At 44.4% G+C, this 15005-nt stretch overlaps 1 protein-coding gene across 8 annotated transcripts in view; it reads left to right on the forward strand.

The window, feature by feature from the left end:
* YTHDC1 (YTH domain containing 1) overlaps window positions 1-15005 on the forward strand; it is a 397408-nt gene that overhangs the window by 353236 nt on the left and 29167 nt on the right. For all 8 annotated transcript variants that reach the window (XM_033963055.1, XM_033963075.1, XM_033963093.1 and 5 more), the window contains one exon: window positions 7762-7896. In XM_033963055.1, the coding sequence (XP_033818946.1) occupies window positions 7762-7896 (135 nt within the window). The remainder of the gene's footprint in view (window positions 1-7761; window positions 7897-15005) is intronic.

The raw sequence follows: 15005 nt of genomic DNA on the forward strand, positions 1-15005 counted from the left end.
TGAAAAATATTAAAAAATAATCCACCAATTTCCTATTGCCAAAATTTAAAAATAGACTGCCCACACACATCCCAAACCCCTCTAAACTCCATCCCTCCCTCCCACCCATTTAAATATCTCACGGTCAGCTTAGATGCATGTAGATAGATTTATGATCCATCCCCCTCCCCCTGCAATCACTTTATCTATTATGTGTGGAAAAATATTACATAAAGTTAAAATATTCCCTTTCCAATCATAAATAAATTAATGGAACAACAAACCCTCCCAAAATTTAGCCAAAATTAATTCATACATAAAGAGGTAATATATAATTCAGCATTTATCTAAATTCATGCATAATATAAATCATTTTCCCTTATGAAATTTTAAATAGACAAGCAATTATAATTGACAAATTCATAAAATATCAAATACATATCCAACCTCCTTAAAATCATTATAAATACCGCATTAATACCCCAATCATAAAAATATTTGATGGAACTATAAAATCCCTAATTATTTAGCCCAATCAATTCATATAGAAAGAGTTAATATATAAATCAGCATGTGTCAAAATTTATACATATAATGAAATCTTATTATTATTAGACTTTAAATAAGCAGGCAATTATAATTGTCAGATTCATAAAATATCAGATACAAATCCACCCCATGAATCATTAATTCCATACTAGTACCCCAAGAAGAAGCAATTATCTAACCCCCTATGATATTACCCCTGATTAATATCTTTTATCTAACTAACTAGTCTTTAAGCCCGTTACATTAATGGGTGCTAGAATAGATGTGTGTGTCGGTCTTTCTCTCTCTCCTCGGCCGCTTTTTGTCTGTCTTTCTTTCTCTCTCTTTCCTCGCTGTCCACCACCATCCCTTGCCTGCTCCCCCTGTCCAGCAGTAGTCCGTCTCCCTTCCTTTTGCCTCCCCTATGTCCAGTAGCACCCCTTCCCTGCTCCTCCTGTCCAGCAGCAGCTCTTCTCCCTTCGTTTTACGTCTCCCCTGTCCAGCAGCACCAGTAGCCCTTCTCCCTTCCTTTTGCCTCTTATGTGTCCAGTAGCACCCCTTCCCTGCTCCTCCTGTCCAGCAGCAGCCCTTCTCCGTTTGTTTTACGTCTCCCCTGTCCAGCAGCACCTCTTCCCTGTTCCCCCTGTCCAGCAGCACCTCTTCCCTGCTCCCCCTGTCCAGTAGCACTCCTTACCTGCTTCCCCTGTCTCTCTTACCTGCTCCCCCTGTCCAGCATGTGGCTTCCTTTGCAGTAAAACAGATGCTTAAAGCAAACGGTTGCATATCATCAATAACATCCACGTAGGCCTTCGTGGGCAATCAATAAAATGCTTCTACATAGTGGTGTGTAGTGTCTTCTTTGGCAATCCAGTGGTCATCAGCACCTGAGACCTCCGCCTGAAGGTGGCCCCTAAAGTCCAGACCAGGGGGGGTTCGGGGTTTGGGGGTGTGCCCCCTCTCCTGGCCCTTTAGCTTACTCTACATCTAGACCTCTCTTTTACCACGGAGATGTTCTCACTCTTAACTTGATATTATGAACGAATGATCCTCTGCGTTTATTTATACCATGCCCTTTTAAACTTCATTGCTGTTTTAGCCCATCCACCCTTCCTATGCAAACTTATCTCCTGCCATCGCACCTCAGTTTACCCCCCCCCCACTCCCCCAGAACCTCAGATCGTGGCTCTCTGTTCCGATTATAGAATTTTCTGTCCCTTGAAACAATTTTCTTGATGAACAGTGAGTGACGATCACACAAACCGTGGAAGACAGAACTTGGCTTGATGCTCGCTCTTTTTTCTGCTGGTGTACAACCCGTCGTTGCAAGTTAATATTGAGCTGGGATGTCAAATTAATTTTAAAAAGGTAGAATATTTACCAGTTAAGGCCTGTCCTGACCCTACATTACTCCTTTCACTTTGATTCATTCTATGTTGTGTAGACCTTTTTTTGTGCAGAAGCCGAAGCAGCAATTCCTCCCCCTCCATTTCCCTGTGCAGCAGTATTTCCCTCCCCCTCCATGTCCCTTGCCGCCCTCCCTCCCCACCCGGCCGGCTCCCTTACTCCTTTGCCGGAGTTTATGTTTAAGCTTAAAGGTGCCGCCGCGGCTCCTCTCACGATCCCCGCCTGCGTCGGAATCCTTCTCTGATGTAGGTGCGGTTCGTGAGAGGAGCCGCCGGCACGGCTTTTAACTTAAAAATAAATTTTGGCCAGTAGGGCCGTATTTCTTGGATGGAGGACTGCCGCTTCGATCGCTTGAGGAGGTGGAGAGCAGGGAGGCCAGCGTTTTTCAACTTCTCTGTCGGCCACTGGCACAGCTAAGCGCGCATGCACACTCCTGCCGGCCAGGGACCTATGGATCACGCAGGTAAGAGTGCGCATGCGCGCTTAGCATTTTATTATAGTAGATTATCTTCTTAATTAATTATGCACATAAAATCACTACATCTAATATCTATTAATTCTGATAGTGTACCTTCAATTTTGTGTTAAATGCTGATTGCAAAATACACTTTTCCAATATTTGCTTAAATTCCTAAAATTCAACACTCTCTTATTTTAAATCCTTCAGGAAGGGCATACATCCCCTATCTTCAGCATTCCCTGAGCCTTATGTATCAAACTAAAAAGAACATCCTTATCTAAAATAAAGAACATACACATTTTAAGTTAATCAGTCTAGTATCATACATTACATATAAATCGTATTCAAATCTGTCAGTAGCTGCATGACATGAAATTCTTCTGGCAGTATTATGGCGTTGTCAAAGTCTTGTCGATTCTCTTCACTCCCAGCAACCACTGTAATGGAACTGCTCCCTCAGAGGCTCAAGTCGATTCCAAAGCACCCCCAGGGGGGTCTTCTTTGTACTCCTCAGAGGCCCTCAAAGGGCTACGCACAGGCACTCTGACCAACCAACGAAACGCCCAGGGCTCCTTATGGTTGAAGATAGGGCAAAGGGCTTTACTGAGTCCAGAGAAAAGCAATGAGCATTGCTTTCATCCTAGGAAGCCGCCAAGAGATCCTTCCTTAACTCTCTTCTATGCGAAGGCATTTCTGTTTGCAAAGCAGGTAGAGAAACCTGTTTTGGGGGAATTGTCTCCAGTTCTATTATAGGAGAAGGCTCCCCCTTTCTTTTAGCACTTTTAGAAGACTTAAAAGTGGTACCTGTATTATTTGAAGGAGCAGGCTGTAGTACATGAAAGGAACTTGAGGTGGGAGCCTTTAAATGTTTTGAAGTGGAAGCCACTTTGGAAGAAGAGCTCTGTGATAAGGATAAGGATGACTCCGGAAGAGAAAGGGTTAAATTTCTGTCCCACATCGGGTGCTTCGTCTTCTGTCCCCCTACCGATATTGCCATTTTTTTGTTTTCCTGCAGTATCGACACACGTTGGCTGCCCTCATGTTTTAATTCTGCTCCTGTCTTCTGTGCTGTTTCCATTACCTCCCTAGAATATCATTCACAGAATCCTCTTTATAGATGACATCCCAGTTGTTGTTTTTTTTTATTTATAAGATTTTCAATTTTTAATACAAGCATTGCATTTGCAAATTGCTACAGATCCAGAAATTATATTCAATAAAACATATAAAGGAAACATTATCTATCTCTTATTTAGTCCACAAAAATGAGGACCAAGAAAAGAAATAACTTATAATAACAAACTTCTATTAATAATGACAGGGGTGGCAATTCAGCACATTACGGCTAATTGGAAAAATTCTACAAATCTTAATTATTTTTTTGGGTGGAATTCACTTTGTCACATTTTTAAAATGGAAAGAGCAATTGCTGTACAGAAAGGTAATTATAACAACTTTATAAAGATCTGGGGGCCATTAGAGAATTATTGTAATGAATAAACATCGTTTTCCTTTCTGATGGATACATGTATTTTATTGGGGGGAGGGGGGAAATTGGATGATTAATATTTTTATTTAATGATTGGATATCTGTTGAAGAATTGTTGGGTGGGGGGAAAGGGTTATAATTTCTACTTTAATGGATTATATGTATAAGAATGTCAAGTGCTTTATATTTTATTAGTAATGTAATGTTTTAATATTAATCACTTGTTTGTCAGTTTTAAAATGAATAAAGAATTTTTTTTAAAAAAGAAAAGAAATAACTTCCATCAGAAATAACAAAAATTAACTTAAGGTCACGGCATTAGATTCCCAAATTACTGCCAGATGGTAGGTCATACATCATTAGACATGGTTACCAACCTTTCTTTTGATTCAATAAATTTTAAAAGTTGTTTAGGCTCAAAGAAAAGAAAATTCTTATCTTGGTAAGATACATAACACTTTGCAGGAAATTTAACAAGAAATAATGCCCCCAAATCAAGAGTTCTTGGCCTCAAGGCCAAGAACTCTTTCCTACGTTTCTGGGTTTTCTGAACCAAATCTGGAAACACTCGAACATTAGAGCCTAAAAACTTATCATTTATATGACGAAAGTTCAAGCGAAGGATAAATTCCCTATCACTCTCCAAGGCTAGAGTTAACAGCATGGTAGTTCTTTGGGTGACAACCTCAAAGGAGTTTTCAAAAAATGAAGACAAATTCATGTCCACTGCTTTATCTACTGGAATTTCTGTAGGAATGGATTCCCCTTGTGGCGTCTTTATATTCAAATAATAAGCTCTAACAATTGGAGGTAAATTTTCTGATGGAATGGCTAAAGTTTCACGGAAATATTTTCTAGCCATCTCAACTGGTGATATAATAGGGCACTTTGGAAAATTCAAAAGTCTTAAGTTATTTTTCCTCAGTTGATTTTCAAAATTCTCCATCTTGCGAGAAACATAAGATCTCTCTTTAACCAATTCCATTTGCACCTTCTTTACTTCACTCAAATTATTTCTTTGTTCCTCCAATTTTTCACTCCAATTAGTTAGGAGTACCTCCTGTTGTTCCACCTTGGAGAAGACAGTTCCATAGTCTGTTTTTTTTTTTTTTTTATTTATAAATTTTCAATATAACAATCAAGTATAAACTTGTACAGAAAAGCAAAATTGAAGAAACAAAAGGAAAATTTTTCCCACAACATAATACAAAACAAGAAATAATTGTATCTTAAATCTCACTCAAGTCCTCTATTTAGGATCTAAGATTAAAAATAAACGGAATTTAAGTAATCAATTAAAGAAGAAAAACAGTTATAGTTAATACTGTGCTAACAGTCGTCTATCTTTCTTATCCATCCTGAGCTGGCTCTTTCTCCAGTCTTGACAGTGATAGGAATGTTGTCAGTTGAGATGGTTCAAAGAAAACAAATTTATGCAATTTATAATAGACTATACATTTACAAGGATAACGAAGGAAAAAAGTAGCTCCCAGGGCTATTACTGCTGGTCTCATCAGAAGAAATTCTTTTCTCCGCTTCTGTGTGTCTCTGGCCAAATCAGGAAACATTTGAACTTTTAGTCCCAAAAATTCTTTATATTTATTTTTGAAGTATAATTTCAATAACCATATCTTGTCCATTGTGAGAGCTACTGAAAGAAGCAATGTTGCCGGCGTAGCTACTTCCCTATCTGAGGATTCCAACAAAGCTGTAACATCCAAAGGCTCTTGATTAACTTCTTTAACATCCTTAACAGGAAGGTAGTACACCTGAGTTAGAGGTGGTATAGAAGATTCAGAAATTCCCAATATTTCCGTCAAATAACGAGTAATCATTTCTCTAGGAGTCACTGTTATAATCTTAGGAAAATTAATTAATCTAAGATTATTACTTCTTGTGGAATTTTCAAGTGACTCTAATTTCCTTCTTAAATTGGTGTTATCTTTAATTAAAGCCTCCTGTATTACTTTTTGGGAATTAATATTCTGTTGTTGATTTTCAATCTGTAATTTATTTTCAGTGGCTATTTTCCGTATTTCCAGGATGTCTTTATCATACACTTTAAACCGTTCCTCCACTTGATTTAATTGGGATGCTATAGTTTTAGGAATAGTAACTACCAGGTCCCACAGAGCGTCCAGTGTAACCTCCTGGGGTTTAGTTATCTGAGGAAATTGAAAATGTAAAGTCTTATGCTCACCCACTGGCAAGTCTTCCAATATCTGTCCGGACTGGGCTATTCCTTCCCCCGTAGATGTCCTGTCCTCGAATTCCTTATTCAGGTTTCCCAGAGAAATCTGGAAAACCGATTCTCTGTCCCCCGGACTGATCTCAGCTGCCTCTAGAGTAGGAAACACTCCGATTCCCGGAAGTTCCCCCTCCCTCGGGGAACTAGCCGTTCGTGGATGCGGGGGAGGTGCTCGGTTGTCAGGGCTAAAAGTGGTTTCCAGCCCCAAGGAGGACTGCTGCACGCCGTTCTCCTGCAGTGTCTCCAGCGGGGGTAGCCCTGATCCTGCCGACGTTCCCTGCATGCGCCTGATGATTTCATCAATATTGCCGAACACGGAGGTCTCTGAGCGCCGCGAGGCCCCAGCGGCGCTTTTCCCTCTCCGCTTAGGCATGTCGAAGGTAGGAAATCGATATTATCCGAAAAAAAGTATCCAATTGAGAAAACTCTCAGGAGCTGCCGCACAGCGTCCCTATACCGTCGCCATCTTGGATCCCCCCCATAGTCTGTTTTAATAGTAGAAAGACTCAATTTAAGGTTGGAGTCGCTGACTGATATGGCCTGCCATAGCGCCTCCATATCTATTTTCTCTGGTTTCTTCATCTCCCCAAAGCTGATAACATTCCCTCCCGAAGCACCTCTCACCTCCTCCTCTCTGCTGCAGGGAGACTTCTGATGACGCCCATCTCCACCTTCTTCCAAAGAGTTCAGTAGATATGTCCCTCCTGTGCTGGGGTCGAGCTCTCCCTCTCAGGGCTGCCGGACTCCAGACATTCCATGCACTGGAGTACTTCCGGGTTGGGGAGGAACCAGCCTTAGCTCAGGGCTTAATGAAGCCCGACTCACTGCGCTGAGATTGCCTGAAAATTCTGGATTCCCCCCTGAAGTAGTTTGGGTCACTTCACCCGAACGAGCAAAGACACTCATAAGCGTCATCTGGATCAGCCGTTGAGGGGACTTCGCTGCTGGAGGGACAAGGCAGGGAACTCCCTTCCTCTTCCTCATATCGCTGCCGGGGAAGAGAATCACAATGCGGCTCCAGAAGAAACGAGCAGCAGGGCTCGTTCAGGCATCCGCTCCCGACGCCATCTTGATCCCGACATCCCAGTTCTTGCTGTTTAATAATTTTGTTAATCCAGGCAGTTTCAGCATAGCAATGTTTGTATTGCCTCCCCCCCAACATTTCCCCCAAATGGCCTTGCAGTTTTTCTGTTATTTCAGCCTCATCAGGTTCAGGGGCTTCCTTTAATTCATCTCTTTTCTCCTCCCTCATTTATTCCCTTCCCTTTTCCTTGCCTTGTATGGTCATTGTGACAATTCTAAGCCAGTGGTTTCAGGATTCCTTCAGTCTTGGATGCTGAATCCAGCTACCAGGTATTATCGTTGAGGAATGACCAAACATGCAGGAGTGCCTCAAAATGTATACTTTTAAAACTGTAATACATTATTGCATATTTGGGTTGAAAACAGTTAAGCCAGACACAGAAATAAAAATGTGCTACTTATTTTGAAAGTGTCTGCACTGATTTTCTAAGCAAATTAGAAGCATGTGTGCACCAAAATTCAGATAAAATGGACTTAGTATAGCAAACAGCCAGTAAATAAAGTAAGTGTAGTATACATACATGCCTTTAGCTATCACATCATTGTTTGTTAAATATTTTTGTATTTCAGCCCCCCTATCCAGGTATGGAACAGCCACCTCATCACCCATATTACCAGCATCACCCGCCACCACCTCAGGCTCATCCCCAGTACTCAGGACATCATCCAGTGCCACATGATGCAAGATACAGAGATAAACGAGTAGTAAGTTGAATTGCAGAATTAATGCTTGATCATATTGGGAGTAATTCTTTGAAAGGTGGCAAAAGTTGTATAATTATGCATGTAAAAGACCACTTTCCTAGGTTAGTGACCTCTTACAGAATAGCAACCAGAAAAGTATACACCATGATTACTCTAGAAGGCATTACTTACTGGTGTTCATGGGTAGCAGTAATCACATTACAGGAGCACATTACAGGGCTTCAAAGAAGGTTTGGATAGGTTCCTAGAGGACAAAGGGATTGAGGGGTATAGATAGGTGTAGAGGTAGGTTATAGGGATAGGAGTAGAGGTAAGTTATAGGAATAGGAGTAGAGATAGGTTATAGAGCTAGTCAGGGACCACTGCTCAGGCAATGGGCCTGATGGGCCGCCGCGGGAGTGGACCGCTGGGCGAGATGGACCTCTGGTCTGCCTCAGCGGAGGCAACTTCTTATGTTCTTATAATTTTATATGTGTTACAGCACACACTTATGAGTGGGCATTTACACCAGGATTTGTTTTAATACAGGTACCTTAAATCTAATTGATTTTAATCTCTTGGGCTAGTAGTCAAAAAAAGTGGGTATAATAGCCAGAGACTTCAGTAGGTGACTTGTTATAAAATTAGCCTCAGTGTGTTGTATATAATTTTTGTTTGTTTTAAATATTTCACTGTTGCCATTTAAAAATGAGCATGACAGATGAAACCATGACTGTCAAGTATGGTAAAAAGGTAATTTAAACAATATTTCTTGTGCAATGTGTCTAAGAGTCCTGACTATAGGTAATATACCTCTGGTCGTGAATTGATTATGGAAGAATGTTATCTATATCTTTTGACTCTGTATCCTTCCCCAGTGGGCTATACTGCCACCTTCAGTTTTTCCTTTTGCATTCAAATTAAAAAGGTATCTTTCTGATCTGCTCTGCTTAACTGTATTATTTTTATCTGTTTTTTGAGGCTTCAGTGCAAAGATGGCTCCATTCTTTGGGGCAGTTCTGCCCAGGAGAGGACACAGACTCCCTGAGAGTAGTCTGCTGCTAGCAGGTTAATCCTAAAGTATAGCCAGCCGGCACTAACTTTTTTTGGAGCTCAGGGAATGTTCCTCTTGAAGATAGTTTGCACCCTGATTTATCAGGGGCTTGAGCGAAGGCTGTTTGGCTCCGGGGTAGGTCCATGGGGCATAAAGGAGGCTGGCTGTCGTCGTTTTCCTTCCCCCATCATTGTGCGTGGTTTAGTGGGAGCCTAAGGTCTCAGTCAGACTTGGCCTGACTTTCAGCCCGAAGATCAAGATTTTTGGACCTGTGGAATCTGCCCTGAAGCAGAAAGTCTTCTCCACTCTTTTTAGCTGCAATGAGGTTGAGTTAGGCAGATGCCTGCAAGGCACAGTGAGTACAGGCTATTATAGCCTATGGAGAAAATCGGGGGTGGGAGGGGAGGGAGATGTCTGAATTTGACCATTTTGAAGATTTCTAAGGCTAGAGACTGGGTCTCCTCCCTCCAAAAAACCCTTCCCTGAATTTTGTGAAGTTCAGAGTAGCTTCCCCAGGCTGTGTTTGGCACAAAATCATTGCTGTGGTGGCCATTTTGGATTATCCCAATTTTATTTTAAAAGCCTCTGTCTGCCTCAGAACCCCTCAATTTTAATTAAAATTAATAGGGATCGACTCCTCTCACTGTTCTACCCCTGATGGGCTGCCGCGGGAGCGGACCGCTGAGCAAGATGGACCTCTGGTCTGACTCAGTGGGGGCAACTTCTTATGTTCTTATATCATGCCAGCTTTGTGCTGAATGGCTGCTGGAGGAGCGTCTCTTAGGTTGGGAAACTGCAAGTGGCCAAGGTATTAGGAAACGGTTCCCTTACGGAGCTACGGGGAGCACGACTCAAACAGATGGTATTGGAGCCCACCAGGGATCAGGCGATCCTCGACCTGATACTCACCAATGGAGATAGTGTCACAGAGGTATCGGTAGGTGATGCATTGGCCTCCAGTGACCACAATATGGTGTGGATTCACCTCAGGAAGGGATTCACTAGGTCAAACACATCAACAAAGGTCCTCAACTTTAAGGGCACTAACTTCAAGAGCATGGGAGATTTTGTCTATGAGGCGCTGCAAAACCAGGACACGACAGATAGTGTGAAGGTACTGTGGTCAGCTCTGAAATCTACCCTATAGGAAGCAACCAACCTCTATATAAAGATCGTGAGTAAACGGAGGAGAAATAATAAACCCCGGTGATTCTCTGCGGAGGTCTCGGAACTCGTAAAACAGAAGAAAAGAGCATTTGTATCCTACAAACAATCACAACGACTGGAAGCTAAGGAAACCTATCTGGTGAAATCTAGGACTGTTAAAGCAGCAGTCAGATATGCCAAACTCCGGATGGAAGAAAATTTGGCTAAGAATATTAAAAAAGGGGATAAATCCTTCTTCAGATATGTTAGCGACAGAAAAAAGAACACAGACGGAATAGTGCGCCTAAGGAAACCCGACAGTAACTATGTTGAATCGGACTCCGATAAAGCCGAACTACTCAATGAATACTTCTGCTCGGTCTTTACCTTTGAGGCGCTAGGTTCCGGTCCACAGCTGCAGACAAAGGAAAGCTCAGAAGACCCGTTCCGGAATTTTGAATTTACCGCCAGCAGCGTCTACCAAGAACTATCAAGGCTCAAGGTGAACAAGCCAAGGGACTGGATAAACTACACCCCAAAGTGCTTAGAGAATTGAGAGATGTCCTGGCGGAGCCGACGTCATTCCGCTCCACAAAAAGGGTTGGAGGTCAGAGACTGCAAATTACAGACCAGTAAGTCTCACATCAATAGTGTGTAAACTTATGGAAACGTTGATTAAACACAAATTAGATACAATTCTAAACTACGGGAGGCTTGAGGGATCCCCACCAGCACGGATTTACAAAGGGAAGGTCCTGCCAATCCAATCTAATCAGCTTCTTTGACTGGGTAACGAAAAAGCTAGATAAGGGAGAGCCCCTGGATGTTGTGTATTTGGACTAGTGCTGCCCGATTCACGATTCGAATCGATTCACCGATTCACTTCGATTCACCAAACAATCGGCCTCCCAATTCATTGACTGACTCTCCCCCCTCGCCTCTAAAGCAGGAGCGGCAGCGCTGCCTCTTGCTGGCCTGCCGCTCCTGCTTTAGAAGGCGAGTGGGGAGGGTCAGTCGGGAAGTGGCTTCCGCGCTAGTGTCTGGCTTCCCGCAGCAATTTACTGAAATTCAACAGCCTGCCCTGCAGAAGAAGATTGCTGGCTCTAGCGATCTTTGCAAGCTGCCAAAGGTTGTCCAAGTTGTCTTCTCTCTGCCACAGTCCCGCCCCCTTCTTTGACATCAGAGAAGGGGTGGGACCACGGCAGAGAGAAGACAACTCGGACAACCTATGGCAGCTTGCAAAGATCGCTAGAGCCAGCGATCTTCTTCTGCAGGGCAAGCTGCTGAACTTAGATAAATTAAACATGCAGGCCTTCCGTGGGGAGGGGGGTTGTAGTCCTTTGTGTGGGGGGGTGCAGGCCTTCCAGGGGAGGGGGGTGTAGTCCTTCGTGGGCGGGGTGCAAGCCTTCCGGGGGGGTGGTACATGCCTTCGGTGGGGGGGGTGCAGCCTTCCAGGGAGGTACAGGCCTTCAGAAAGGACAGGAGGTGGTACATGCCTTCGGGGGGGGGGGAGGTTCAGCCTTCCAGGGGGGGTGCAGTCTGGTCTTCAGAGGTGGAATGTAGGCCTTCAGGGGGGACATGCAGGCCTTCAGGGATGGAGTGTAGGCCTTCAGGAGGGGTGGTGCATGCCTTCCGGGGGGGGGGTGCAGGCCTTCAGGGGGGCAGGCTGGTCTTCAAGGGGTGGTGTAGGCCTTCAGGGATGGACCTGAAGGCCTTCAGGGGTGGGGTGTAGGCCTTCAGGGGGGTGCAGATGTTTAGAGGAGGGGGCCCTGGTGTAGAAGTACACGGAGGGAGGGAGGGAGGGAGGGAAGGGGGGTTCAAAGAGACATGCATATGCCGGACTTTGGGGAGGGAAGAAATAATGGGTTTAAAACAAAGGAGAGGGAGAAAAATGGTGGACAATGGGATTTAGGGATGAAAGGAACAGAAAGGGAGAGATTGTGGGCCCTGGAGTGGTAGGGAAGGTGGGAGCGATGCTGGATGAAAGGGTGGTTGAGAGAAGGTGGATCTGTGGATGGAGATGAAAAAAAGGAAAGATTCCAGACCTCTGGGAGAGGGAAGGTGAGGACAGAGATGGCAGATGGATGGTTAGCAAGAAGAAAGAAGGAGATCCTGGCAAGCAAGTTATCAGAAGACAACCAGAGCCTGGGACCAACAAGATTTGAAATAATGACCAGACAACAAAAGGTAGAAAAACTAATTTTATTATCTGTTTTATGATTACAATATGTCAGATTTGAAACGTGTATCCTGCCAGATCTGGTGTTAGACCGCGAACGTGAGTTAGGATTTAACAGAGAGAGGAAAAGTCTTTTTTGTTTATTTTGTTTACACCACAGTGCCAGTGTGGTTAGGAGAGGGCAAAGGAGGTGAAGAGGCTATAAAATAAACCCACCAGGATGTTTAAAAAAAAAAAACACACCCAATTGGGCAGGAAAATCGAATCTAAATTTTTTTTCCTGAATCGGGCAGCACGAATTTGGACTTCAGTAACACTTTTGATAGTGTCCCACACCGTAGGTTATTGAACAAGATGAGTTTGTTGGGATTAGGAGAAACATTGACTGCATGGGTTAAAGACTGGCTTAGTGGCAGACTTCAAAGGGTGGTGGTAAATGATACTCCCTCCGAAACGTCGGAAGTGATCAGTGGAATGTCGCAGGGCTCGGTCTTGGGTCAAATCCTATTTAATATCTTTGTACAGGACCTGCCTCAGGGACTTCGAGGCAAAATTGTATTATTTGCCGATGACGCTAAACTGTGCAACTTAGTGGGCAGAGTAACCGTGCCCGACACTATGACGCAGGACCGAGTGGAAAAATGGTCTAATATTTAGCAACTGACTTTTAATGCTAAAAAGTGCAAGGTTATGCACCTTGTTAGTGGAAACCCATGCAAAACTTACACCCTAAAAGGTGAGACCTTAACAAGAACTGTTGCAGAACGGGACCTGGGAGTAATCATTAGTGAAGATATGAAGACTGCCAATAAAGTGGAGAAAGCTTCATCTAAGGCTAGACAAATGCTGGGTTGCAGCCAAAGAAGTTTTGTCAGCCAAAAGCCTGAAGTTATAATGCAGTTGTACAGGTTCATGGTGAGACCCCCATCTGGAATATTGTGTTCAATTTTGGAGGCCACACTATCAAAAGGATATGCTGAGAATGGAATCGGTTCAGCGAATGACCACTAGGATGGTCTCAGGACTCAAGGATCTCCCATATGAAGAATGCCTAGTTGCAGCTATACACTCTCGAACGCAGAGAGAGGGGAGACATGATAGGACGTTCAAATATGTTACTGGCCGTATTGAGGTAGAAGAAGACATCTTTTTCCTCACAGGACCTACGACCACCAGAGGGCATCCGTTAAAAATCAAGAGTGGGAGATTTCATGGTGACATCAGGAAGTATTTCTTCACCGAAAGGGTGGTTGATCGTTGAAATGATATTCTACTTCAGGTAGTTGAGGCCAACAACATGCTCAATTATAAGAAAAAATGGGACAAACATGTGGGGTCACTTCGAGGGAGTGTTTAGGAGGGAGGGTTATTCGAGTGGGCAGACTTGTTTGGCCGATGGCCCTTTTCTGCCATCATACTCTGTTTCTCTATGTTTCTATGTCTTCTCCCCACTGTCTCTTCCCCCATTTCCCAGCGTCTTCTCCCCACTCTCTCTCCCCCATTTCCCAGCGACTTCTTCCTACTCACTCTTCCCCAGCGTCTTCTCCCCACTGTCTCTTCTCCCATTTCCCAGCGTCTTCCCCCTACTCTCTCTTCCCCATTTCCCATTGTCTTCTCCCCACTCTCTCTTCCCCCATTTCCCATCGTCTTCTCCCCACTCTCTCTTCCCCCATTTCCCAGCGTCTTCTCCCCACTCTCTCTTCCTCCATTTCCCAGCGTCTTCTCCCCACTCTCTCTTCCTCCATTTCCCAGCGTCTTCTCCCCACTCTCTCTTCCCCATTTCCCAGCGTCTTCTCCCCACTCTCTCTTCCCCCATTTCCTAGCGTCTTATCCCCACTCTCTCTTCCCCCATTTCCTAGCGTCTTATCCCCACTCTCTCTTCCCCCATTTCCTAGCGACTTATCCCCACTCTCTCTTCCCCCATTTCCCAGTGTCTTCTCCCTACTCGCTCTTCCCCAGCGTCTTCTCCCCACTCTCTTTCCCCCATTTCTCAGCATCTTCTCCCCACTCTCTCTCCCCCATTTCCCAGCGTCTTCTTCCCACTCTCTCTTCCCCATTTCCCAGCGTCTTCTCCCCACTCTCTTTTCCCCATTTCCCAACATCTTTTCCCCACTCTCTCCCCCATTTCCCAGCCTCTTCTCCCCACTCTCTCTCCCCCATTTTCCAGCGTCTTCTCCCCACTCTCTCTCCCCCATTTCCCAGCGTCTTCTCCCCACTCTATCTCCCCCATTTCCCAGCATCTTCTCCCCACTCTCTCTCCCCCATTTCCCAGTGTCTTCTTCCTGCTCACTCTTCCCCATTTCCCAGCTTCTTCTCCCCTCTCTTTCTTCCCCAGTTCCCTTCAGGCTGCTTCAGCGTCTTCTCCTTTCCCTTACCTTCTCTTGTGCTGAAACTTGCGATTTCTATTAGGCTATGCACTGTATTACAGCCGGAGCCTTGAAGTCGCGTCGCATTGCCTGTTAGAAAAGTCTTTCCAGCAGGCAACGCAATGCGACTTTAAGGGTCCGGCTGTAATGTAGTGCATATCCTTATAAAAATTGCCAGTTTTGTCACAAGAGAAGGAAAGGGAGGGAGGAAGATGCATGGCCGGCGGGAGAGAGGGGGTTGCTGGACCGCACGTTCATTCACCGCACATGCTTACCATTCACTGCTCCACGGGGCAGTGAATGGCCTTGTCCCCAATCTCACGGTGACCTTTTTTTTTGGTCACTGTTTCGGCGGGTTACCTGCGGCTAGCCACGGGTAATGACT

This window comes from Geotrypetes seraphini, chromosome 1 (genome assembly GCF_902459505.1).
Source record: "Geotrypetes seraphini chromosome 1, aGeoSer1.1, whole genome shotgun sequence".
Classification (NCBI taxonomy): Eukaryota; Metazoa; Chordata; class Amphibia; order Gymnophiona; family Dermophiidae; genus Geotrypetes; species Geotrypetes seraphini.